The sequence below is a fragment of the Tupaia chinensis genome, unplaced genomic scaffold, assembly GCF_000334495.1.
Source record: "Tupaia chinensis unplaced genomic scaffold, TupChi_1.0 Scaffold139935_1, whole genome shotgun sequence".
Taxonomy (NCBI): Eukaryota; Metazoa; Chordata; class Mammalia; order Scandentia; family Tupaiidae; genus Tupaia; species Tupaia belangeri.
In genome coordinates, this window is record NW_006199814.1 from 666059 (window position 1) to 691872 (window position 25814).

The window sequence follows — 25814 nt, forward strand, 5'->3', positions numbered from 1 at the left end:
CCAGGATGGATGGCCACGCTGCAATCCCTTCTCTTCCATTCTCCTCTCAGGATCTTGGGCACTCACGCACACACACACGGTGTAAGTTTTAAGCCACCGGGTCCAGGATGCAAACCATGATCGACTAGGTGAGAGTCCAGTGACATAGCCATTATGCTAACCGCTGGCCCCGAAATAACTTTTTATCATAGTATATGTTTTGTTTCTCCAAATTAATAGATAGTCAATAAGCTTATAAAATTTTGATGGCTCTATGTTCTAAGTTGGTGTTTACGGTTAGTTTATTTATATGGAATAAACTAATGTGGACTAGACTCTGGTAAATTATAAAGATATGGTTCCCCCCCTTTTTATATATGTATAGTTTTTAAAAATTCAATCAAGATACAATTACAGGGACCAGCAGTTAGCATAATGGCTATGTCACTGAACTCCCAAGTAGTCGACCATGGTTCGAGTTCCGGACCTGGTGGCTTAAACTAATGGCAGGGGTGGTTGCATGACAACCCCACATCCCCACACGAGCAACCAAGATCCCAAGAGGAGAATGGAGGAGAAGGGATTGTGCTGTGGCCATCCCCTTGGGGGGTGATTTCATGCTTTCTGTTTCTCTGTCCTTCTCTGTCTTTCTGGCGAGCACATGTGCCCTATAGCAAAAACCTCTCAATAAAAAGATACAATTATAGATACAAATATATAATACATGACAAACAATTAGCTTGAAATTACTGGGATGAATAGAAATGTCATCATGCATACATAATCTTAATGAACTTAAATAATTAGACCAATTTGTGAAATAACCTGCTACACAACAGAATTTAGTTAATTTCAGGACCAGCAAATGGCATAATGGTTACATCACTGGACTCCCACATAGTCAACTGCAATTTGAGTCCCAGACCCAGTTGGCTTGAAACTCATGCCAGGCACATGTGTATGCGTGCCCAAAATCCTGAGAGGAGAAAGTATTGTGTGTCATCCCCGCTGGAGGGTGATCTCTCATTTTCTGTCTCCCTGTCTCCCTGTCTCTCTCATGAGTGTACATGCCCTATGGCAAAAATCTCTCTTAAAAATAAATAATTTCATTAATTTTATAGTGAACATCTTTTTTTTCTTTTTTTTTACATTTTTCCATCCATCAAATGTTTTCTCTCCTTGTACCTCACACCCATCCTCCACCATCGCCCTTTTATTTTTTAATTGTGTACAATTGTGAAAAAAATGAGTTTGGTAAGTTAAAGTAATAATTGTAAATAATGTTGTATATATCATGAACAAAAGAAAAAATAGCTAGATAATCCCAGTCTTTGTATAGAAAATGACAACTCAGTATTGTGTAAATTATACTTTATTTTAATAATTTTACCAATGATTATGTTAAAATACTGAACAAGTACTCTAAAAGTATTTATTTAGTTACAAATTAGATATCTGTTACTTTGTATAGATGACAAAATCAAAGTAATCTAGACTAAATAAATATGTAATTATATGCAGAAGACTTGATGAGTTTTAGTAAGCCTGTTTAGTAGATCTCTCTAATTTTCTTTATAGTACAATAGTATTCTACTTAGGATGGAAATTTTTATTATTCTGAGTTCATAACCTAAGTGAGATAAAGAGATTATGCCAATATTACTGAACAAATTATTTAGAAAAAAATTTTTTTGAGAGGTTTTCGCTATAGGGCGTGTGCACTCGCAAGACAGACAGAGAGAGACATAGAGACAGAAAGCGAGAAATCACCCCCCAAAGGGGATGGTCATGCCGCAATCCCTTCTCCTCCATTCTCCTCTTGGGATCTTGGGCACGCACGCACATGCGCCCGGCGTGAGTTCTAAGCCACCGGGTCTGGGACGCGAACTGCGGTTGACTACGTGGGAGTCCAGCGACATAGCCATTACACTAACTGCTGGTTCCCTAGAAAAATATTTTAAAAAGAATATTTTATGACATGAAAACAGGACTTTGGCGATTTTTTAACTTGTCAAGTCTTCATAAACCTCATTGACATATGCTGGTATTACAAAAGTATTCATAAACTCCAGTTTATGCAAAAGATCTTCTTATTCAACCATCTTTGACCAATATTAGTTCTATAGTTGGATCGGCAACAGCATTTTAACTGAATATAAGGTCTATGTTGGCAATGACTTGGTGCTGTGTATCTGTTTACCCAGGACACTTAATGCTCATAAATGAATTTTGAATGAATAACATTCATGTGCAGGCACTTTATATGTACAAAATTAATAACAGCTTATTTTTTTTTGGAGAGGTTTTTGCTATCGGGCACGTGTGTTCACCAGACAGAGCCAGAGAGACAGAAAGGGAGAAATCACCCCCGAGGGGGGTGGCCATGCCGCAATCCCTTCTCCTCCATTCTCCTCTGGGGATCTTGGGCACTCACACTCATGCTCTGGGACTTGAACCACGGTCGACTACATGGGAGTCCAGTGACATAGTCATTACGCCAACTGCTGGTCCCATAACAGCTTCTTAAAATGTGTACTTTTATCATCACCAGTTGATACATGGGGAAACTGAGAGATGTACAGTAATTTGCTCAGCATAGCAGCTAAATAGTTAAGCTAAAAGTTGAAATCAGTTTGATTTCAGAATCCATACTCTATTAATTAATTAATTTATTGTAATTTGCTAGAAAGCATGTATACTTATTTGAATACAGAGACAGAGAGAGAGGGGGGGAAAGTAAGAAAGTAACCCCTTTGCTATAGTCCCTTCTCCTTCATTTCTCCTTTGGGATCTTGGACATGTACAAACTTGTGCCAACTATGTTTTTCAAGCTGCAGAGTCTGGGACTCGAATTGTGCAGTCAGTCACATGGGATCCAGCCATTGTAACCACCACACTACTAGCTGGCCCCAGAACCCATACTCTTAACCACAGTACTGTTTTTCCTCTTTAATCAAGAGCTGAAGGTCTATGATAAGCTAGAGACTTCTGGATCCAAATCATTAATGAGGCAATGACTGTAAGTTAGATATATACAAATATATCAATGTCTGTATGTGTGTGTAAGCATACCTCCGAGATTTTGCAGGTTCCTTTATAGATCTCTGCAATAAAGCAAGTTACACAAATTTTATGGTTTTCCAGACATATCAAATTTATTTCTACACTATACTATATTGAGTGTGTAATAGTATTATATATTAAAGAATGAATAAACCTTAATTTAAAGTACTGCTAAAAATGCTAGTAATTATAATTTCAAGTAAAATTCAAATTGTAATGTGCTAGGAAATAGAAGAAACAGATAAATGTGAATTGCTTTTTTGCTAAAGACATTAGTGTGAGTTGATCAGGTACAGGATATGCCTTAGGTTAACAAACCTTATAGGGAAATAGTCTATTTATCAGTAATACTCATAATATGAATAACCAGTATAAAGTTTCTTCATGGGGTCAAAACATAATTCTGAAGTTATTTAATTTGTTGTTCTTTTCTGAGGCTCTTTGTGTGTAAGTTAGATATGGAGGTATCTCAGAAAGATTAGTGCCAGAATCTCAGATCTCCTTTACAACAGACCACAATGTTAAGTTCAGTGCAAGTAGAACTAGTAGAATCTGGATTCCTTTGATTAGTCAGAAGCTGACTAACTTCCAGGAGAAGGGGGATTGAGTCTCTAATTTGGTAAATGATAAAGTGAAGAGAAACCAGTAGGATCTCCCAGAAGATACTCTCAGAAAATACTAGGCTTCTTAAACTGTTCCACTGAGCTCTTGACTAGAGTAAGCCTCCAATTCAGTATAAAATTCTTTAAGTCTCACCAGTAGAGTAGAATCATAATAGAATACATTAAGAAATGGAGAAAGTTCTTGAATTGACATTTTTATTTCAGCAACCTGCTCAATGTAATAAATATTTAGTATGAGCAGATCCTACGAGGACAGGGATTTTATTGATGCCATTCATCACTTTATTTTCAGCATAAGCATAATTTGACTACTGATCATTTTCTAGTATGGAATGAATATGTAAATTAGCAAAACTAGTATTAGTAATCAAGGCTTATTTCATGATTATTTTTCTTCTTTAGACTGTTTATTATTATTGAGGTATAATTTATATATAATTTACCAGTTTTAATCATACAGTTCAGGGGATTTTACTATTTCCGATTTTACTATTTTTTGCAACCATTCTAGAACGTTTTAGTAATTTGTGATTTCTTTTATACATTTCTTCACTAGAGGGTGCTGTGTAAGCATTCAATACTTTACAAATGTCATTGCTTTAACATTTACTAATTTACTGGGAGACTGAATTTTTAAATAATTGATTTATTAAAACCTTTTTGTTTTGCTTTCAAAACAATACAGATAGTGTTGTTTATGGTTAAATTCATGTAACTGAGTAGTTGTTAATGGTAGCATTAACAGAAATGTTTTTCTTCTTCTTAGGAGACTTATGACTCCAATCATGTATGCTGCACGAGATGGCCACCCTCAGGTTGTGGCTCTCCTTGTTGCTCATGGAGCGGAAATTAACACCCAGGATGAGAATGGCTATACTGTGAGAAACAATTTTACAATGTGCCTTTTCATTTCTAAAGTATTTATCTCATTATTATTACTAGTAGTATCTGTAGAAAACGTTTTAATAAGTAATAATTACAAAGGACCTGCAGTTGGCGTAATGGATATGTCGCTGGACTCCCATGTAGTCAACCACGGTTCAAGTCCCGGACCCAGTGGCTTAAACTCACACTGGGTGTGTGTGCGTGCATGTCCAAGATCCCAAGAGGAGAATGGAGGAGAAGGACCTGTGGAGTGGCCATCCCCCCTGGGGGGTGATTTCTTGCTTTCTGACTCTGTTTCTCTCTTTCTGGCGAGCACATGAGCGCTATAGCAAAAACCTCTCCAAAATAAAAAAAGAAGAAGAAGAAAAGAAGTAACAATTACAGGACTGTAATTGTATGACTGGTGTTTGGTTAAAAAAATAAATAAAAGCTGAAATTTAAAAAAGGAATAATCTGACTCTCTTAGTCCTCACTTCTGACAAAAGAAACTGTAGCACACAATGAAGTCTAGGCAGTAGAATACACACAAATGTTCTTTTTTGTAGAAGACACTGCAGTGATTTCTAGATATATCATTTTATTCCATAACATCACTGAACTATGCAAAACTTCATTAGGTTTTATCCAGTTTCGTGAACACTCCAGTCTGCTTTGCAGTTACAACTTTGGTAAGGTGTTTACATACTATTGTGAAATGAATGGCTTGCATCATTTCATTAATTAACCATATTCTCTTTTTTGTACCATAAATAACTATTGAAAACTTTTTCTGTGTGTCTCATATACACTCCTTCTCTTTAAGTAATCTTCTTTCTCCTCCCATTTACAGGCTTTAACATGGGCATCACGTCAAGGTCATAAAAATGTAGTTTTGAAGTTGCTGGAACTTGGAGCTAATAAAATGCTACAAACCAAAGATGGAAAGACACCAAGTGAGATTGCAAAAAGAAATAAACATCTTGAGGTATCCATCAGTATATTAAACTTATTATTCTGTGGCATATCTCATTAGAACTTTTGCACTATTTTATTATTGTAGATACCCAGTTCCTATTAAGTGTTTCAATATCTATTTTTCCTTCAGCCAGGTAGCAAAAAAATTATTTTGCAGTAGTATTTGTTTCTAGTAAATGAGAGGCATTGATAATATGGTAATTAAAAATGATATAAAAAGTAAAGACTTATTCTGGCCTAGAAACAAAATTTTAGTAATAGATTATTTAAATATTTGAAACTGATCCATTTTTAAAAAATGTTCACTAACTTGTCTTGAAAAGGTAAAGTGTCAGAATTAAAATATTGATTTATAATTTGAACTAGTATGTATTAGATCATTTAATAATTAAATACTTTAAGCAACATTTACTTTAATGAGTATGAAAAGATATTTAATAAAGTGATAACATGCTTGGGTATATGATCTAGTGTCAGATGTTAAATTCAATAATACATATTTGCCATACATTAAGTTACTTATTTTATTAATACAAACTTTTAGACTGAATATTATAGCTTTAGCCAGAGGTCTACAATTCATACTTAAGAGTCAGATACAGTACAATTATAAAACTAAGTTATTTAGTTAAAGTTATTAAACACCATTTATGAATTTTAAAGTATGAGAAATTCCAAAGATGACATCATATAATTATCAGACCATGCCACTTTTACTGCATGTAAAATAATTTTCTCTAATGTTTTGTTTTATTTTGTTTTTGCCACAGGGCAGGTGCACTCCCAAGAGAGAGACAGAGGGAAAGTGAACCTTCCCACCACCCCAGGGGATGGCCATGGTGGCATCACTTCTCTTCCATTCTCCTCTTGAGATTTTAGCCATGCACACACATGTACTTGGTGTGATTTTAAAGTCACTGGGTTCAGGATTTGAACTACAATCTGCCATGTGGGAGTTCAGTGCTTTAACCACCACACCACCTCCTGGCCCCCCTCTAGTCTTTTTAATCACTCTGATAAGCATTCCTTTTGTTTTCCAAATGAAATGTACATTTCTAGTATTATTTTAGGCTAAATGCCAATCACTAAAACTTAAAAAATAAATTTATAGCTTTTATTCTATGTTTTGCATTGTTGAAAACTTAAAATTAGTTTACTGCATTATTAAATTTAAGGTTAAACCAAATATGACATAATAAAAATTTTACGAACCACAAAGGTTTTGAGTCATAAATCTTTTCAAAATGAGATTTGGCTGATTATGTGACATAACCTTGAATTATAGTGTTTTATTTTTTTTTTGGAGAGGTTTTCGCTATAGGGCGCGTGCGCTCACCAGCCAAACAGAGAGAGACATAGAGACAGAAAGCGAGAAATCACCCCCCAGGGGGGATGGTTAGGCCACAGTCCCTTCTCCTCCATTCTCCTGTCGAGATCTTGGGCACACACACACGCACCCGGCATGAGTTTTAAGCCACCGGGTCCGGGACACGAACCGTGGTCGACTACGTGGGAGTCCAGCGACATAGCAATTACGCTAACTGCTGGTTCCCTTGAATTATAGTTTTAAACTAAGAAATTTTACTATAATTCTTTGAGGTGTACAGCTGAATGTAAGTAGTCGTATTGATTATTTCCTCCCCAAGAAACAATGTATTTAAAGTATAATACTTAATACCATAGTACTTACTACCTTTTGAGTCATTTATCAAAATGAAAATTTTAGTTTTCTTTTATGTCTTACCAGAAGTTATAATAATTACCATCTCCCTTTAATTTCACTGTTTGAATTACATGTGTTTTTCCCCTGATTATTATTTTAGGCCAAAGAAACATTTACTTGATCTTATAAAACATGTTCTTATGGTAGTAAGTTATTAAAGTCCTATTCCTCTTACATTGCTAAAATTTCCTTTCAAGATAGTAAACGATCATGTTCAGTTTTTGTTAAATGTAACTTACAGTATATAATATTAATTATATTTAAATAACTCTTTTTTCCCCCAGATCTTCAACTTGCTTTCTTTGACTTTAAATCCAGTAGAAGGAAAGCTTCAACAGCTAACTAAAGAAGAGACTATTTGTAAACTACTGACAACAGATTCTGATAAAGATAAAGATAACATATTTAGGTAACTTTTTTTAAAAGAGAGATTTTTGCTATATGACACATATGCTCACTGAAGAGACAGAGAGAGAGAAAGAAATGAGAAATCACCCCATGGGGGGATGGCCACTCCGCAATCTCTCCTCCTCCATTCTCTCAGAATTTTGGACATGCGTGCACGTACACTTGCCCAGTGTGAGTTTCAAGTCACCAGGTCCAGCATTCACACTGCAGTCAGACATGTGGGAGTCCAGCGACATAACCATTACACCATCTGCTAATCCCTAGATAACATGTTTTACTTCAACAGATACTTAAAAATTGTGAATGTTTTTATTAGTTTATTAAATGTAGTAGCTTATTTAAAATATGTGGTATTTTAAATTTTAATAAGCATTTTTAAACGTTACTTAGAAATGTCTAGATTTTAAGTTATTTGTCCAGTAGAGTTTGGGACAATATTTTTTTTATATCTGCTAACACTAATGATAAATAATTTCAACTTTACATGTAAGTATCAAGTAAAATACAGCAATAAAATTCATTTTTAAAAGGTTCTAACATGATATTTTTTACACTATTCAAACTGTATTATTCCTTCCTTTCTAATTCTTTTTAGCACATTTCTGACTTTAGAATTTAAAATTAAAAGTACACTTTTTTCCTCACTTTCATTCAGTGCATGGCCACGAAACTATCAGTACTTACTTCATTTAAAGTTAATTTTTGTTTATTGCAGTTTGAGAGGTTTGTATGTGTAGAGATTTCACAAGGAATTCATATTGGCAAATATTTTCATTCTTAGGAAAGATGAACTTCACATTACTATCTCCATTTCTGTTATGTCTTTACTCAAGAAACCTTGCTTACTTTTTTGATTAGCATAGTATAAATTTTCAAATAGATTTTCATTGGACTCATTAATTTTTATTCTCATTCACTCTGAAATATATTTATTTATTGTTTATGCATTTATAGTCTGTTTTGAAATTGACATTCCTATAAATATTTATAGTTCATACACAGCATTTGGAGATCTGGAAATATTTTTACATGGTCTTGGACTTGAACATATGACAGATGTATTAAAGGTGAGATGTCATATAACCTATAGTGAATTATGTATATATATTCATTTGTTGGTTAACATAACATTAAATATTAATAAGCATGCCTATGAGTAAGTGCCAGTTTATTTTTTCTATAATTTATATTCCATTCTGTTTTAAATTTGTAATATGGATTTTAAAAGATTGTTTTCCTTGGGGCCAGCAGGTGGTATGATAGTTGAAGCACCAGACTCCCACATGGCCGACCACGGTTTGAATCTCAGATTTGGTGACTTAAGCTTTCTCATTTTCTCTTTCTCTCTCTCTGGTCAAATTAAAAAATAAATAAAGACAAATAAATAAATCTTTAAAAAAATACTATTTTCCCATAGATTTATAAAAATTAGAGTTTGACTGGATTAAATAACTATTCTACTGTCTAATTCCTATATACACCTAAACCCTTTATTTGTTTTTGTAATCGCTGATTTCCTACATATTTCTCAAAGAAGTGTAATTTTTTTAAAGAATTTTTAATTTTAATTTTATTTATCATTAGCATTATTGCTACAGGACATGTGCAAACACCAGAGAGACACAGAGAGAGAGAAAGAGAGAGAGAGAAGGCAAGCTGAAAGGTCTGGGACTCGAACCACAATTAGTCATATGGCAGTCCAGTGACTTAACCACCATGCCACCCACTGGCTCCAAAAAGTATGATTTTAAAATTACATAAATCTGGCATCGAATTCTTGCTCTCATGATAAATTAAAATACGTTCCTTAAATATCTTTTTTTTTTTTTCAGGTTTTGTCTTATGGCATGTGCTCTTGCTGGAGACAGAGACAGTGAGGGGGAAAGTGAGAAATCACCTCCCAGGAAGATGGCCACACCATAATCCCTTCTCCTCCATTCTCCCAGGATCTTGGGCACACATGCAAATATGCCATGTGTGTTTCAAGTCACCCAGTTTGGGATTCCAACCATGGTCAGCCATTGGGAGTCCAGCGATGTAACTGTTATGCCATTTGCTGGCCCCTAAATATCTTTTTTTGTTTTTTAAGTAAGGTTGATAATACCTAGTGTAAGGTCATGATGAAAGTTAAATTAGATCGTATGCCAAGCACTATGTAGGTGCTTTGAGCATAGTTTATGTCATTTGAGTAGGTGACAGTTGTTATCAGCTAGATGTCTCTGTTGAAACAATAAAGTACTAACTAGGTAAGACAGATTCACCTTAGGCAGATGCACCTCTGTTTAGGTATTTCACAGTTAGGTTTTATTGTACAAACTTGAAATTTTTCTTTTTTGTTTGTTTGCTGAAGGGCATATGCACTTAACTGGGGGAGGGGGGCACACAGATGAGAAATTGCTCCCTAGGGGAATAGCCATGCTGCAGTCCTTTCTCTTCCATTCTCCTCTTGGGATTTTAGACTCACATGCACATACACCCAGTGTGTCTGTCTGTCTGTCTGTCTGTCTTTCTTTCTTTCTTTCTTTTTTTCTTATTGAGAGGTTTTTGCTATAGGGCACATGCGCTCGCCAGACACAGAGGGAGACAAAAAGACAGAAAGCAAGAAATCACTCCCCAGGTGGGATGGCCACATGCAATCCCTTCTCCTCCATTCTCCTCTAGAGATCTTGGGTACACACTCAAACACGCCTGTTGTGAATTTAAGCCACCTCGTCCGGGACGCAAACCGTGATCAACTACATGGGAGTCTAGTGACATAGCCATTACACTAACTGCTGGTCCCCCCGGTGTATTTTTCAACCTGCTAAGTCTAGGACTTGAACTATACAGTCAGCCATGTGGAATCCAGCCACCTTAGTCACCATGCCATTGACTGTGCAGAAACTTGTTTTTATTTGATGAAATCTTGAGTGAAAATACATGTTATTGATAATTTAATGTAATATAGTCAGAAATTTAAAATATTCAAAAACATTTATGTCTAGTTTTGTAGAATTGCTTTTTTATGTAAGCAAATTATGAGTAATAATTTTCTTTGAATTTAGAAAACTAGTTTATACTTTTTAAAGTGAATATGAATATCATGATACTCCTTACTAGCTTTCTAGTAGTATAGTCCTATATCTACAGTTCTTATTCTCTCTAGAAAGTTAGCAGTTATTTAGAAGTGGACCAATTATCTGACCAATTTATATACACTTGCCTACTTTTCTGCTATGTGGAAAGATGCCATTTTTTTCTTTTCTTTTCCACAGGAAAGGGATATAACTTTAAGACACCTGTTGACCATGAGGAAAGATGAGTTTATAAAGGTTAGTATTGATTTCAAGAACTTCAGATATAGTCTGATTATTTTTAAATTATGAATTTTAAAATTTTGTATTTTAGAAAAATTCTTAGGCTCCAGATAGTTATTGATCTTCTGGTACATTCTTAATTGTATATGATTATGAATAATTATAAAATTTTATGTTACATCATCAAAATTACTTTAAGAACATTCAAAGATATTTTAAGAACATTAAAAGAAAATGAGTGTTTAATTGTTATCAATTTCTATTTATGAGCGATAATATTTTAAGTAATATTTTGAAGGAAAAATTGTTTTAGAAAGACTGTATATTAAAATCTAATAATTTTTTTGAAAGTCTATCACAATTGTTATATCTTCACTTATATATCTAAATATTTTAAACATGTAACTGACCATGTCAATTGTAAGCAACCTGTACATTTTTGTGTTTGTTATTTTTCCAATGTGTATTTTTTTTTTTGAGATGAAAATTCATCAAGTAAAAAACTTCTTTTGTAATGTTGAATATTAAATTATTCAATATCCTATCTTACTGCACCTTAAAATTATTTCTGCTCAGAATGGAATTAGTAGTAAAGATCAGCAGAAAATTCTGGCTGCTCTTAAAGAACTAGAGGTAGAAGAGATAAAATTTGGAGAATTACCTGAAGTGGCAAAGTTGGAAATCAGGTACAATTAACTTACTCGTTTAAGTTAGTATTGATTAGAACCAACTGTTCTTTTCTTTAGTTTAAATTGATAATATATCATTTTACTTGCTATCATCATTTTTCCAGGGACATATATTGTGTTCTGAAATGGGGGATGTACTTTATAATGCCAGTTTTTATCAAGTCACTTTGTCAAGAAGCAAAGCAATGCATCTGTTTCTTAACTCATGTAAAAACATTTGTTTAATTTCTCATTGCATCTTGCTAAATTGAACTGTGTAACAGATCCCATGCTTTTCACAGTATAGATCTAATCTAAATCATTTTAGGTGTCAAATTAAAATTTCAAAGGAGTACATCTTTTAATTAGGGCAGTTTTATGGCAAAAAGTTTTATTGCCCCAAGCAAAAAGTATTTCTTATATAGTTCAGCTCTGCTTTGAGCCTTACTGTGTGAAAAAGCATGCTATCAATATGTAAGTTTATTTTTCAATATTATAAACTCATCAAAAACTTATTAATAATCTAAAATTAATTTTTAAAATAATATTGTATTAATGGTCAACCACTTATTAATAATCTGAAATTAATTTTTAAAATAATATTGTATTAATGTATTGTAGGGCAGTAAATGAGTTTTTGAACTTTTTATTTTGAAATAATTATAGATTCATGGTATATCTCAAAGAGTTTTACAGGTAAGTCTCATGCACCCTTTAGCCAATTTCACCCAAGGTTAATATCTTGTGTAACTATAGTGTAATATTAAAACCAGGAAACTGACATCTGCAGAGCTTTTTCATATTTTAATCAGTTATAAATGCACTCATTTGTATGTGTGTATATTTAATTTTATGAAATTTTATTATATGCTTATTCATATAACCACTGCCACATCAATACTTAATGTACCATTACCACAAGGCTCTCTCATACTATCTCAGAATAGTCATGCTCATCCTTCTGCCCATCCTTAACCCCTAGCAATCAATAATTTGTTTTCTATCTTTATAATGATGGTAGTTCATGAATATTATATAAATAGAATCACAGAATATATATCCTTTTAATATTGACTTTTTTTCAGTTAGCCTAATTTCCTTGAAGTTTATCAAATTTATCATATGTATCAACACAGTAATTCATTCCTTTTTATTGCTGAGTAGTATTTGATGGTGTATATATACACCAGAGTTTTAAGCATTTTTCCATTGAACATTTCAGTCTATTTTAGTTTTCCGCTGTCTGTATAAGGCTACTCTGAACATTTATATATAAGAGTCTATAGGAAAATAAGTTTTTATTTCTCAAGATTAAATAGCCAACAAGGCTATTGCTAGGTTTTATGATAGTACATGTGTAGTTTTTCATTTTTTTAAAAAAAACTGTCCAAATGTTTTCCAGAATGACAATACTGTCTTAAATTCCTGCCAACAGTGTATATGCAATCCAATTTTTCTCCATCTTCAACAGTGTTTGGTATTAGTACTATTTTTATAAGACATTCTTGTAAGTGTATAGTGCTAGCTTCTCGTGGTTTTACTTGCAGTTACTTAATAACTAACGATGTCAAACTGCTTTTCATATTTGCCATCTGTGTATCTCTTTGATGAAATGTCTCTATGATATTTGTTCATTTTCTATGGGATTATTTAATATCAAGTTTTGGGGTTGTCTAGATTCTATTCTTTTCTTGGATATATGATTTGTAAATCATTTCCCAGTGTGTTATTTTTTCATCTTCTTAATGTAGGGTCTTTTATAAAGCAAGTTTGTTTTTTTTTTTATTTTGATGAGATCTGATTTACCATTGTTTCTTTTTATGAATTATACATTTGGTATAAAGTTTAAAAATGTCTTTAAGAAATCAGATCTTGAAGACTTTCTGTGTTTTTCCCCCCAGAAACTTTATAGTTAAACATTTAAGTTCATGATATATTTTTTAGTCCATCTTTGTTAAGATATGAAAATTAAACCAGAGTTCTTTTTTTTTTTTTGCCTACAGATGTCCAGTCACTCCAATGCTATTTGTTAAAAATGCTCTCTCCTTCATTGAATTACTTTATATTTGTCAAAAATTAATTGAACATATTTATGTGAATATATTCCAGGTTCTGGGTTCTTTTTATGTTTATCCATCTGCATAAACACGTTGTATTGACCGCTCTAACTATATAGTAAGCCATAATATCTGGAAGAGTGATTCTTTTTTAGAAGTGTCTTTGCTATTCTAGAGCCTTCTTAGTTCCATATACATATTTTCCAAATACATTAAGCTTTTCTGTGTCACAAAAAATCTTTCTGACAGTTTGATAGTACAGATTCAGTATTCTTGTTCAAAATGCTTGGGGGTGGAAATGTTTTAGATTTCAGTTCTTTTAAGATTTGGGAATATTTCCATATACATAATAAGATATCTTGAGGGTTGGACCCAAGTCTAAATACCAAGTTTATTTATGCTTCTTTCATGTATACCATATATAATAGCCTAAAGGTAATTTTATACAATACTTTTATAGTCAGTGTTTTGACTGTGACCTGTCACATGAAGTCACATGTGGAAATTTTCCACTTGTGGTGTCATGTCAGCACTCAAATTTCACATTTTAAAGCATGTCAGATTTTCAGATTAGAAATAATCTATAATTGGATTAGTTCTATTGATTATTTGAGGCAGAATTGGCATCTTAACATAATTAGTATGTTAAGTCTACTAATGAGTGAATACAGACATTATTACAAGTTTTAGGATTTGTTTCTATCATCAGCATTTTGTAATTTTTATTACACAGACCCTGTGTATATTTTATTAGATTTCTACCTAAATATTTCATTTTCTTTGGAGCAGTTGGAAATGGTATAATTTCCTTATTTCAGCTTCAATGTGCAGTTGATTATTTATGCCAAAGGCACATGTGCATGCATAATAGCAAAAACCTCTCCAAAAAAAAAGAAATCACTTCTGTATGTGAGTATATATACTATGTCATCCTTTACTGTATTTTTAATCTTTTTTTTTTTTGCTTCTTAAACATTGTTGTTAAAAACTAAGAACACACACAATACTTTAGCCTAGGTATACACAGGGTCAGGATCATCAATATCACTGTTTTCTACCTCTATATGATATTCCATTGAAGGGACCATGATGAACCAAACAACATGGGCAAACATGGTTCAAGTGCTGGCCCTAGCAGCTTGAAAAACACACCACCACATACACATATGTCCAGGATTCTGACAGGATGGAGAACTGGAAAAGAAAGATTGTGGTGTGACCCTGCTGGACATTATGTGTGTGTTTTCTCTCTTTCTAATCTAATCTGAAACATATTTGGAATTGTAACTGTGATTTATTCTAGTAGTTCCCATACCTGGCTGTGTTCTCATTATCAGTTGAGGAGCTTGATTTATATTAACTGTTAGGTTGTTGGGAAAGTCGTGACGTATTTTTGCATAGAAAAACATGTCATGACTTTCTCGACTACCTAATATATTCTTTATAATTATATACATAAATTTAATGAGTAAATGGTTAATTGAACCAGTGAACTGTAATACATCATAAAATAGAATATTGTAGATGAAGTGTTATAATTCCTAGTGTAAATTGTCTAAAACTAACGTTGTAACTGATAAATATTAATTAAACACACTAGCACTAGATTTCCACACCATTTTAGAATTTGGAGTTTTCCAGGGAACGATTTAAATGATCCATATTTCTAAACCACTTTATTGCAAAATTTAAATTATCTTTCTTTTTCTTATTATGTCTCCTTATAACAGGAAGATCTGTACTCAAAATAATGTTTTATAATTGTTTCAAAATAATATTGCTCTTGAATATTTAAATGTATTGTGAAGGATTTCAGTTTTGAGGGCTTAAAATCAACAGAACTTCTTGAAGATCTCTGCTGAGTTTCTTCATTATTTTTATGAAGGAATATTCTATATCTTTAAATGACTGACCTGCAAGTTAAATTTTTAAATATTACTTATTTGTATAATGGCAGTATTGCCTGGATGCATTTACTTTGTGGGGTTTAATAGACTTAAAGAATGTGGTCCACTAAATGGTTCACTTATTAAAATTGCTGAATTTTCTTAAAAAAATAAAACTAGCAGACATATATTTCAAGAATTTGACCTTGTTATTAAATCATAGACTTTGTTTACATGCTGTTATGGAAAAGGTTTTACTTCCCATTTGTTTAAAGTCATTCTTTAAAGAAGAAATTAGTCATTAAGTCATAAGAAAACTAACAGCAGGAAAAGTTGAACTGATTGATTATAATCTCCTGGTACTGTGACTTCAACAATTTAGCTACTGACTTATTTTAAGATACTTTTCTTCTATGTGTCAAATTTTCTAAAATCTGTTACAAGAGTATATGTATGCACACAACGTTTACTTTTTAATAGTATATTTTAGCATATTTGCAGAACTAAAGAATATAACTTAAAAATGTTAATGGGCAGGTCAGTTTGGTGGTACAGCAATGAAGGGCTGCTCAGGCAACTCTATTCTCCATAAGGAAAATAGAGGGTTTGGTGCCCTAGTCAGCGTGTACACACCAGGTACACCCATGATGCCAGCTGGCTGGGAAGGCTGGGGTAGAGGACCATGTTGGCATGAGACTCTGTTGAGCATATTTGTCTCTCTTTCTCCCTCCATTTCTCTCCCTTCCTTAATCCCTCATGAAGTAAATAAATTTTAAAGGGAACCAGCAGTTGGCGTAATGGCTGTGTCGCTGGACTCCCACGTAGTCGACCGCGGTTCATGTCCCAGACCCGGTGGCTTAAAACTCACGCCGGGCGCGTGTGCGTGCGTGCCCAAGATCCCGAGAGGAGAATGGAGGAGAAGGGATTGCGGCGTGACCATCCCCCCTGGGGGGTGATTTCTCGCTTTCTGTCTCTATGTCTCTCTCTGTCTGTCTGGCGAGCGCATGCGCCCTACAGTGAAAATCTAAATAAATAAATAAATAAATAAATAAATAAATAAATTTTAAAAAAGGATAATACTCATCTATTGCTACTTTGATATATTTTGAAGAGATAATATATTTTTTTAATCCATGTCTTGAAATTTTCAATAGTCTCCATTGAAACCTTTTCTCTGATCTATGAGTTACTTGACATTCCCTTAAATGTGGCAAAGGCATCTCAAAATTATGCCCATCAGGGAAACTGCTTCTTCCTCCTCTAATAGAAACTATGTAGATACAAAATTTTATGAAAAATACATTGTTCACATCTATTATTTAAAACCATTCTAAATTGGATGCTAAACATTTAACATAGGGAAATATGCATCAGTATCATTGTTTTTGTCATATTATTTTGAAACTTAATATCATAGAAAAAATTCAAAATACATGTATAAAATACAATTAAATGGCAGTGTCAAGTATAATATCAGTTACATTATGCATAGGAAAAAATACTAGAAGAAAATAGGTATTATAAGTAAATATTCTCCCAGAAAATGATACTAGTCGTTATCTTTGGGTGATAAGATTATTTATTTTCCATTTTTCGGATATTTTACAGTGAACATATAGTACCTGTAGTTGTAATATCTTTAAAATATAAATTTTATCTTAGTACTTGACTTCAAATTTTTTAAATATACCTTGTTTCAGTCTATTATACTATGTATACTGCTGTAACAAATTTCTAAATCTCAGTCGCTTATAATAACTAAGTTTATTTCCTGATTTCCTGCGTCATGGGTCCGCTACAGTGGCTCTCCTCCATGTTACACTAAGAAGACTGTAGGAATGATCTCAATCTGAGACAGGCTACCCTCATGGCAAAGGAAAAAGAGTTGATAGAATAGTCAGTGGCTCGTTAAGCTTCTGTCTAAAAGTTACACCCTTCAGATAAATTTTATTTGATAAAGCAAGTCGTATGGTCAGACGACTTTTTTGGGGGGTGGAGAAGATGTTTTTGCTATAGGGCATGTGCATTTGCCAGAAAGACACAGAGAGACAGAGAGACAGAAAGCAAGAAATCACACCCCCGGGGGGATGGTCACACCGCAATCCCTTCTCCATTCTCCTCTCAGGATCTTGGGCATGAACGCACATGCACCCGGTGTGAGTTTAAAGCCACTGTATCTGGGACTCCAACTGCAGTCGACTACATGGGAGTCCAGCAATGTAGCCATTACACCCTCTGCTGGTCCTGGCCAGACTTCTTAACATAGAGGCTTGAAGTTTAATCTTCTGACAGAGAGGGTCCCAGTATCAGTAAATTCAGGAGAAAAGGCATAATTTGATACATAATAATATAAATAATGCAACCTACCATACCTATGTCATATGTGCTTATTTTGAATTATTTAAATAAGTACAACATTGTGAAGGCTTCCTTGTAAAGTTACATAGACTATTTACCATACAGTTTTGGTTGAGAGGTTTTTAGATGTCTCACTGTAAACTAGTGTTAACAATATCTATCTTTCAGGGGTTGTTGGAAAAGATTAAAAGAAATAATAAATGTAAAATAACTACTGCAGTGTCTTCATGTAATAAATGCTCAAATATTGGTTCTTTTATATTCCTTCCTTGTGTGTCCTTGTGAATAACTATGCTATAATTGTATGTCTGCCTCTCCTGAGCTTTGAGAGCCTCAAGATTGGAAATATGTTTTTCTTTTATATATGATGACTTTTTCAGTTCGTAATACATATTTGCTGTTCCATTAATATTTTTAAAGAAAATAACTCATTTTATGACTAGATTTTTAGTAACTAGCTTAAAAAAAGTAAATCTATTAGTAATTCCTATTTGTTTCTTTCTTTAGTGGTGATGAGTTCCTCAACTTTCTTCTAAAATTAAACAAACAGTGTGGCCACTTAATAACAGCTGTACAGAATATCATTGCTGAGTTACCTGTAAATTCTCACAAGGTATTCTACAGAAGTCTTAAGTGAAGAAACCTATGAATAGTAAAGAACATTCCAAATAATTTCATGATAATTCCATAAACAGCACTCATCTGGTAAAATTACTTGATTTCTTCTGCAGTATCATGTAAGATCTAAATAAGTCACTTGGTTTAATTTTCATACTACTTTATTGAAAAACTGCATTCTATGCCTCAAGAAAAGAAAGGCAAGTCAGACCAAAAATTAAACTGATCTATGTATTGAACTTACCCTTTGTTCTAAAAGGGGATTTAATTGTTTAAAATATAAAGTGACAGGAGACCCAAATGAAAGTTCAAACAAAACAAAGTGTTGAGTGTTATTAAAAACCTATATAAATATAAGTTTTTTTAATGAAGGAAATTTTAAATAGAGAAAGTGTAAATGACCTGCAAAAGCAAACTTCTTTTGTAGTTGTTCATATGATTTGATAATTAAACAAACAGTGTGGCCACTTAATAACAGCTGTACAGAATATCATTGCTGAGTTACCTGTAAATTCTCACAAGGTATTCTACAGAAGTCTTAAGTGAAGAAACCTATGAATAGTAAAGAACATTCCAAATAATTTCATGATAATTCCATAAACAGCACTCATCTGGTAAAATTACTTGATTTCTTCTGCAGTATCATGTAAGATCTAAATAAGTCACTTGGTTTAATTTTCATACTACTTTATTGAAAAACTGCATTCTATGCCTCAAGAAAAGAAAGGCAAGTCAGACCAAAAATTAAACTGATCTATGTATTGAACTTACCCTTTGTTCTAAAAGGGGATTTAATTGTTTAAAATATAAAGTGACAGGAGACCCAAATGAAAGTTCAAACAAAACAAAGTGTTGAGTGTTATTAAAAACCTATATAAATATAAGTTTTTTTAATGAAGGAAATTTTAAATAGAGAAAGTGTAAATGACCTGCAAAAGCAAACTTCTTTTGTAGTTGTTCATATGATTTGATTTTAGCTATCTGTAGTGAAAAATTTTGAAGGCATTTGTTTTTCTGTGATTTTTATATAACATCGATACAGGAATCGTCTTTTTTTAAGCCTTCGGGAATCAAATTGTTCATTATAAGTATTTCTACTAATATTGGTCTCCAGACAGAAAGTTATATGTACATATATTTAAGAAATATATTCCATAAGCTAATTTATCTTTTGTGTAAAATTATTGACTTATTTTTTGATAACAGGATTTATCCTGAACAAAAAAATCCTTTTCAATTATATGATTTAATGTTTAAGAATGTCATACAGTCTTTGTGGATATAAAGTTGTGAAAATTTGTTTTCCATTCTTTAAAATGTAACCTTTGAAAATATTAACAGATAGTACTAGAATGGGCTTCTCCCCGAAATTTTAATTCAGTTTGTGAAGAACTCGTTAGTAATGTTGAAGATTTGAGTGAAGAGGTCTGCAAACTAAAGGACTTAATTCAAAAGGTATATATTTAAAATTAAATGGGGGTAGGGAACTAAAGGCAATGATTTACAGCAAAAGACGGTAGGCAGTGAAGTAATCCTGGTAAGAGCAACAAGTCGAACACTTACACACGTGGAAAAAGGACAGTCTCCAAAGGAAGAAATGTACATGGGGAACAAACTTTATTGATCATTAAAGAAATATGTACTAAGGAAACAGTATTTCTTTTTCATCTTCTCATTTAACAGGGAAAAATTACCCATTTCTAATTAGAGTTTACTAAACTGAAAATCTCATATGAGACTGGTGGAACAACCTCTTTCAAAAACAGTTCCACAAGAGTGCAAGGGACCAGGGACCAGCAGTTAGCGTAACGGCTATGTCGCTGGATTCCCACGTAGTCGACCGTGGTTCGAGTCCCAGACCCAGCGGCTTAAACTCACGCCAGGTGCGTGTGCGTGCATGCCCAAGATCCTGAGAGGAGAATGGAGGAGAAGGGATTGCGGTGTGACCATCCCCCCTGGGGGGTGATTTCTCGCTTTCTGTCTCTCTGTCTCTGTCTGTCTGGCGAGCGCACACACCCTATAGTAAAAACCTCTCCAAAAAAAAAAAAAAAAGAGTGCAAGGGACCATAAAAATATTTGTATCTTTTGATAATATTTATTCCAAAATTATATTTACCATAAGTGTCCTATACTAGAATGATGATAATGTAGTATACCTATTTGTTATCATATGTAGCTAGTTGAAAAAAATAATGAAAATCAAGTATCAACTTAAAGCTTTAAAGTTTTATTTGTATTTTTTTTTACTTATATGTAAAGGCTAAGAAAAAAATAAAATATTCATTACCTCTGTTAAAATGATAGGATATAGGATGTAGACTTACGGTATCTTTTATAGTTAAACTACTTTTTAAAGAATATGGGCTTTTTTAGCCCGTATTTTTATACTCATATAGAAGTATATATCTAGTTAAAATAATAGGTAATACTTCCCCTTTAAGAAAACTGACTAGGGACCAGCATTTGGCATAATGGCTATGTTACTAGACTCCTGTATAGTCGACGGCAGTTTGAGTCCCAGACCCAGTGGCTTAAACTCACACCGGCCACGGGTGCAAATGTGCCCAAGATCCCAAGAGGAGAGTGGAAGAGAAGGGATTTGGGCGTGGCCATCCCTCCAGGAGGGTGATTTCTCACTTTCTGTCTTTCTGTTTTTCTGTCTCTCTCTGTCTTTCTGGCAAGTACATGTACCCTATAGCAAAAACCTCTCCAAATTACATATCCCCGAAAAAAAAAACCCCACAAAAAAAAAAAAAAAAAAAAAAAAAAAAAAACTGGCTATAATAAACTATAAGCTGCTTAAATAAGGAACTTGGTTGAAGACAGGAAATTAAGGAAGTTGCATCCAGTCAGCTAAAGAACTCATTCTGAATTCTTCATTTCTACTTAGTAAATAAGTTTGATGTCTAATTCTTTTGTGATATATTGGATATGAAGGTTAGGTTATACATCAGATTTTTACAGCTGCAATCCATAATTTGTGTTCTAGGTAATTTGTTAATTTAGCTATTAACTTGTTCAATCAAAGAGTTCTTTAAAGTGAGAATAAGGTTAGGAAATAAATTCTACAAAGTAACAGCAGGAAAAGACATTTTAAATGAGGAAAATGAGCAATATGTTTCAGAATTCTTACAGAAAATAACTCCTTTTTACAGAAAAAAAGGCATCTTGAAGTTGTAATTATCTCTGACGCTTATTCGTTCAGCAAACATAAGAGTGACTGCTGTATGTCAGGCATCTGTACTACACAAGCTACATTGAGCTGAAGTTGCTGATAACACAAAATGATAGCACCATTCATCTTTAGTACCTCCATCTATAAAAGAATTGAAGAAAAGTAGTATTGAGTTTACTTAACATGGCATTTTTTTCATGGAGATCCAAAGGAAATTTAGAAGGATTGTGTAAAGATATTTCCTGTAATCATCAATTTTTTTTTTTTTTAAGGGAGAATCTTTCTGTGTTGAAATCCTTCTACTTAGCCTCCTAAGTAGCTGGGATCACATGACACACTGCCATACCTACCTAGCTCTTTCAGATGAGGACTTGCTCTGTTGCCTTGGCCATCCTTGAGCTCCACATCCTCCTGCTTCAGCCTCACTGAGTCAGTGGGATTAGAGGTACATGCCACTGCACCCAGGCTTTGAATTAGACTGGAAATTAAGCCTGGGTCTCCCAGGCTATAGAGCACAGCACCTTAGCAAGACACACCAGGCCACTGTGGCTGGGCCCCAAAGCATCCACCTTTAATGTTTAGTGTAGGAAATCCCTTGAAACATACTTGCCTCAGGACTTTTTTTTACTAATTTGGTTTCTTCAAGAAATAAAAACATTGGAGAGGATACAAGGAGAACTGAGATGTTATCAGAAAGAAAACCAGAGTTTTCTTAAATGAACGAAATTCAGAAACATTGCTTTGGGGACTGACTCTAAAAATGAACAATCCACTCAGGTACCATAATATCTATTTTAACAATATGTACGTATAAAGATAATTTTCATCTTTCTGTGGCCAAATGGAAGACCTTTTTTCTGTGACCTTCCCTACCTAAAATTTACATAGTTTGATATAAGTACTGTATTTGAAAATATATTTACTAATGTATAATAATGGCAGATACAGTTATTTGGGCAGGAAAGTCTTCATTTTGGAGCAAGCTGATAAATTGGGGTTTTTGTTTTGTTTTGTTTTGTTTTTCCCTCTAAACTAGTCTTCAATAATAATCATCAGAATGAGATTTGATTAAGGCAACTAGGCAAGCTTCTATGTGTGGGAATATGCTGTTATGACTGTTAAGCTTATGATATTTCTGTTTACCAATAATAACTGAAAGTTTTGTTTCTTTTTAAGAAATATGACTTACCACAAATTAGTATATAGAGGAACAAAAAGAGAGGGTGGGAGAGGTCAAGGCTAGACTTTAACACCACATCACTCTCTTTCAAACCAACACACTGACAGTTTCCTGTCAGAAAGGGTCATTCTAAGTAATTATTTAATAAAAGGATGACTGTCTTAGTATTCAGTAAATGGAGCATCAGTGTCAAAAAGGAATCTGTTGCTGAATGAAGCCATTTGGAAGTTAGACAAAGAATATAGTATTAATGAGATTGGCATTGAAGTCTATTTTTCTGCCATAAATTTAAAATTAATTTTGTATGCTTTTTTAATTAAATATTTACACTATAGAATTTAGAAGTCATTATTCCTGCTAATGTGGAAAATATTTATATCACCACTCTAGGACAGGATGTTTCCAGTAAATATCACTCTATAAATGTGCCTGATTCTTTTTATCTTTCAAGGATCTTTTAGTTCCTGCTTATTCTACTCTTGCCCCACCCCCTACAATCATCTCACCCTATGTCTTTGCTCATCTCTGTCTCACTCTTTCTCTCTCTCACACACACACACACACGCATACACACTCATGCATAGTGGAGGGGAGTTCTTGCTTAAGAAATTTCTGTCTGGAAATTTAGAAACTGACTAGGTCAGATACTGTGCTAAAAGAACCATTTTAGGCTTTGCTTACATTTGTTCCTGCAGTTAGAAAGTATTAAACTTACAGGAATAGCATCTAATTTTACAGTTTTTTACTAAATTTTGGCTATTGCAGGTTTGCTGTAAAAATGGTTCACTTTTTTATAAGATGCTATTTAATACAGAAGGAAACAAATATCAGTTATTCTTTGTAGGTAAAATATAAGCCAGGATTAAAGGAACTTTATCCCATAATATGAGAACATCTTATTAAAATATAATAATCTATGAAGGCATTTATTTTTAATATAAAAGTAATAGCTTATGATAATGGGATCCTGGTGAAAAAAAGATTCTTTCAAGACATATAATTAGTCTACAAAAATTATGGAAAGTACATATTTTGCAAGAACTGCATAGATTTCTAATTATTTTTGTACCAAAATCATATTTTAATTCCATTTTTCCATGAACTTTTTGAAACTCCCACATATTTGTTAACTTTAAATCTTTTGTGAGAATCTTGAGTTGCCTACATCTAAATCAGGTGAATCAACTTGTATATATTTTTTTAAACCAAAGATATTTTATTTGCAGTTTATTGTACATTAACTCTTCTTTTTTATTACTAAATATTAGTTGCAAAGTGAACGGGAAAATGATCCAACTCATATACCTTTAATGGAAGAAGTATCTACATGGAACAGTAGAATTTTGAAGAGGACAGCTATTTCAGTGTGTGGATTTGGGTTTCTTCTTTTCATTTGCAAGCTGACTTTTCAGAGAAAATAACCCTAATATTTGTTCTAAGTTATATATGCACATCTTATTCAAACTAACCAGAAACATTGCTTTTAATCATTTGTGGCATAATATAACTTTACATTCTTTGCTAATGCTCCATAGAAAAAATTATAATAGCATAAAGCAGAAAAGTTTTTCTCTAGAAATAGTTTGTCAGTTTGAGTTATAACTACAATTTTGTTAATGTTAATTTAGATCAGCAGTAAATTATAAACAATTTCTTAATCATATTACTCGATCACATGGAAAATAAAATTTTTCTAATATTCTTTGGTATTTAATAGTGTGTTCATTTCTCAATGAATCTTATAAAACCTGTGACATATTCATAAACCAATAGCTTTCTTTTAGTTTTTATTTCTTGTATTATTATTTAATTAGAAGTTTCTTACTAGATTTTTAAGTTATATTCATTATTAAGGAATTATTCATTTTGAAAGCGTTCCAGAGAATGGAAAATATGACGGTAAAATGTATAAAGGTTTTGAATTAGAGATCAATAACATTCATAGAAAAAATACTTTAAATGTAGAGTAAAAAATATCAGGTAATAGTATGGAAAGCACAGAGTACATTCAAATTTTTTATCTAAAACTACTTTTGGGAATGTCTGACTTACACTCTAACATTCTTGGGAATGTTACAAAAGTGAATGGCATTTAGCGTGTAATTTCTTATTCTTAAGAAGTAATGTAAGATTTTTTTTCAAAAGCAAAAAATGATGTTCAGATTTTAAAAGTGAATTTAATAAAGGGGTAGACCCAAAGTATCAGGGAATATAGTATTTAAATCTCGCTTGACTTAGGGTCATACTTAAACAGATAGAGTGAATCTATAGTTGCTTAAGATGTAAACATCAATCGAAGGAAAAGAATTGTGGAAAGGAGGAACAATAAAAAGAACTATAATTTGTAATAGTTTCTTTTCTTGCTTATAACAAAGCAGTACAATTTGAATATAATTCTTCTTCTGAGAATGTATACAAATATATATTATTGGAAAATAATCGACCATGAATTGGTGTCTAGCATTTTAACCTAAGTGTTATAGCAAGGCATATTTTTTTCTGATATCCCTCACTTAAATGAGTTCAAGACTTTAAACTGTAATGTGGACAGAAGAATAGGTACTTCTTTTTTTTAAAGAATTATTTTATTTAACTTTATTTTATTTTATTTATTTTTCAGTTTGACCAGAGAGGGACAGAGAGAGAGAGAGAAAGACAGTGAGAAAGAAAACTGCCAGTTCCAGGACTCGAACCACAGTCAGCCATGTGGGAGTCCTGCACCCTTAACCACCACACTACCTGCTGGTTCCTAGGTACTTCTTTTAACAAACACGGTGTTTCATTCCCAACACAGTGCTTAGGCAGAGGTATTTAAAAGATGTTTGTTGGGGGTCAGCAGGTGGTGTGGTGATGAAGGCACTGGAATCCCACATGGTCCACCATGGTTTGAGTCTCAAACCTAATGGCTTGCTTTTTTATTTTCCCTCTCTCTCTGTCACTG

The 25814-nt window shown here is 33.1% G+C and overlaps 1 protein-coding gene across 1 annotated transcript in view; it reads left to right on the forward strand.

Moving 5' to 3' along the window:
- ASZ1 (ankyrin repeat, SAM and basic leucine zipper domain containing 1) overlaps positions 1-24404 on the forward strand; it is a 67230-nt gene extending 42826 nt beyond the window's left edge. The window contains exons 6-14 of the mRNA XM_027765918.1: positions 4432-4543; positions 5380-5514; positions 7512-7636; positions 8627-8702; positions 10890-10946; positions 11508-11617; positions 18408-18513; positions 19860-19973; positions 24142-24404. Coding sequence (XP_027621719.1) covers positions 4432-4543; positions 5380-5514; positions 7512-7636; positions 8627-8702; positions 10890-10946; positions 11508-11617; positions 18408-18513; positions 19860-19973; positions 24142-24294 — 988 coding nt within the window. The 3' untranslated portion in view covers positions 24295-24404. The remainder of the gene's footprint in view (positions 1-4431; positions 4544-5379; positions 5515-7511; positions 7637-8626; positions 8703-10889; positions 10947-11507; positions 11618-18407; positions 18514-19859; positions 19974-24141) is intronic.
- The last annotated feature ends 1410 nt before the right edge of the window (positions 24405-25814 follow it).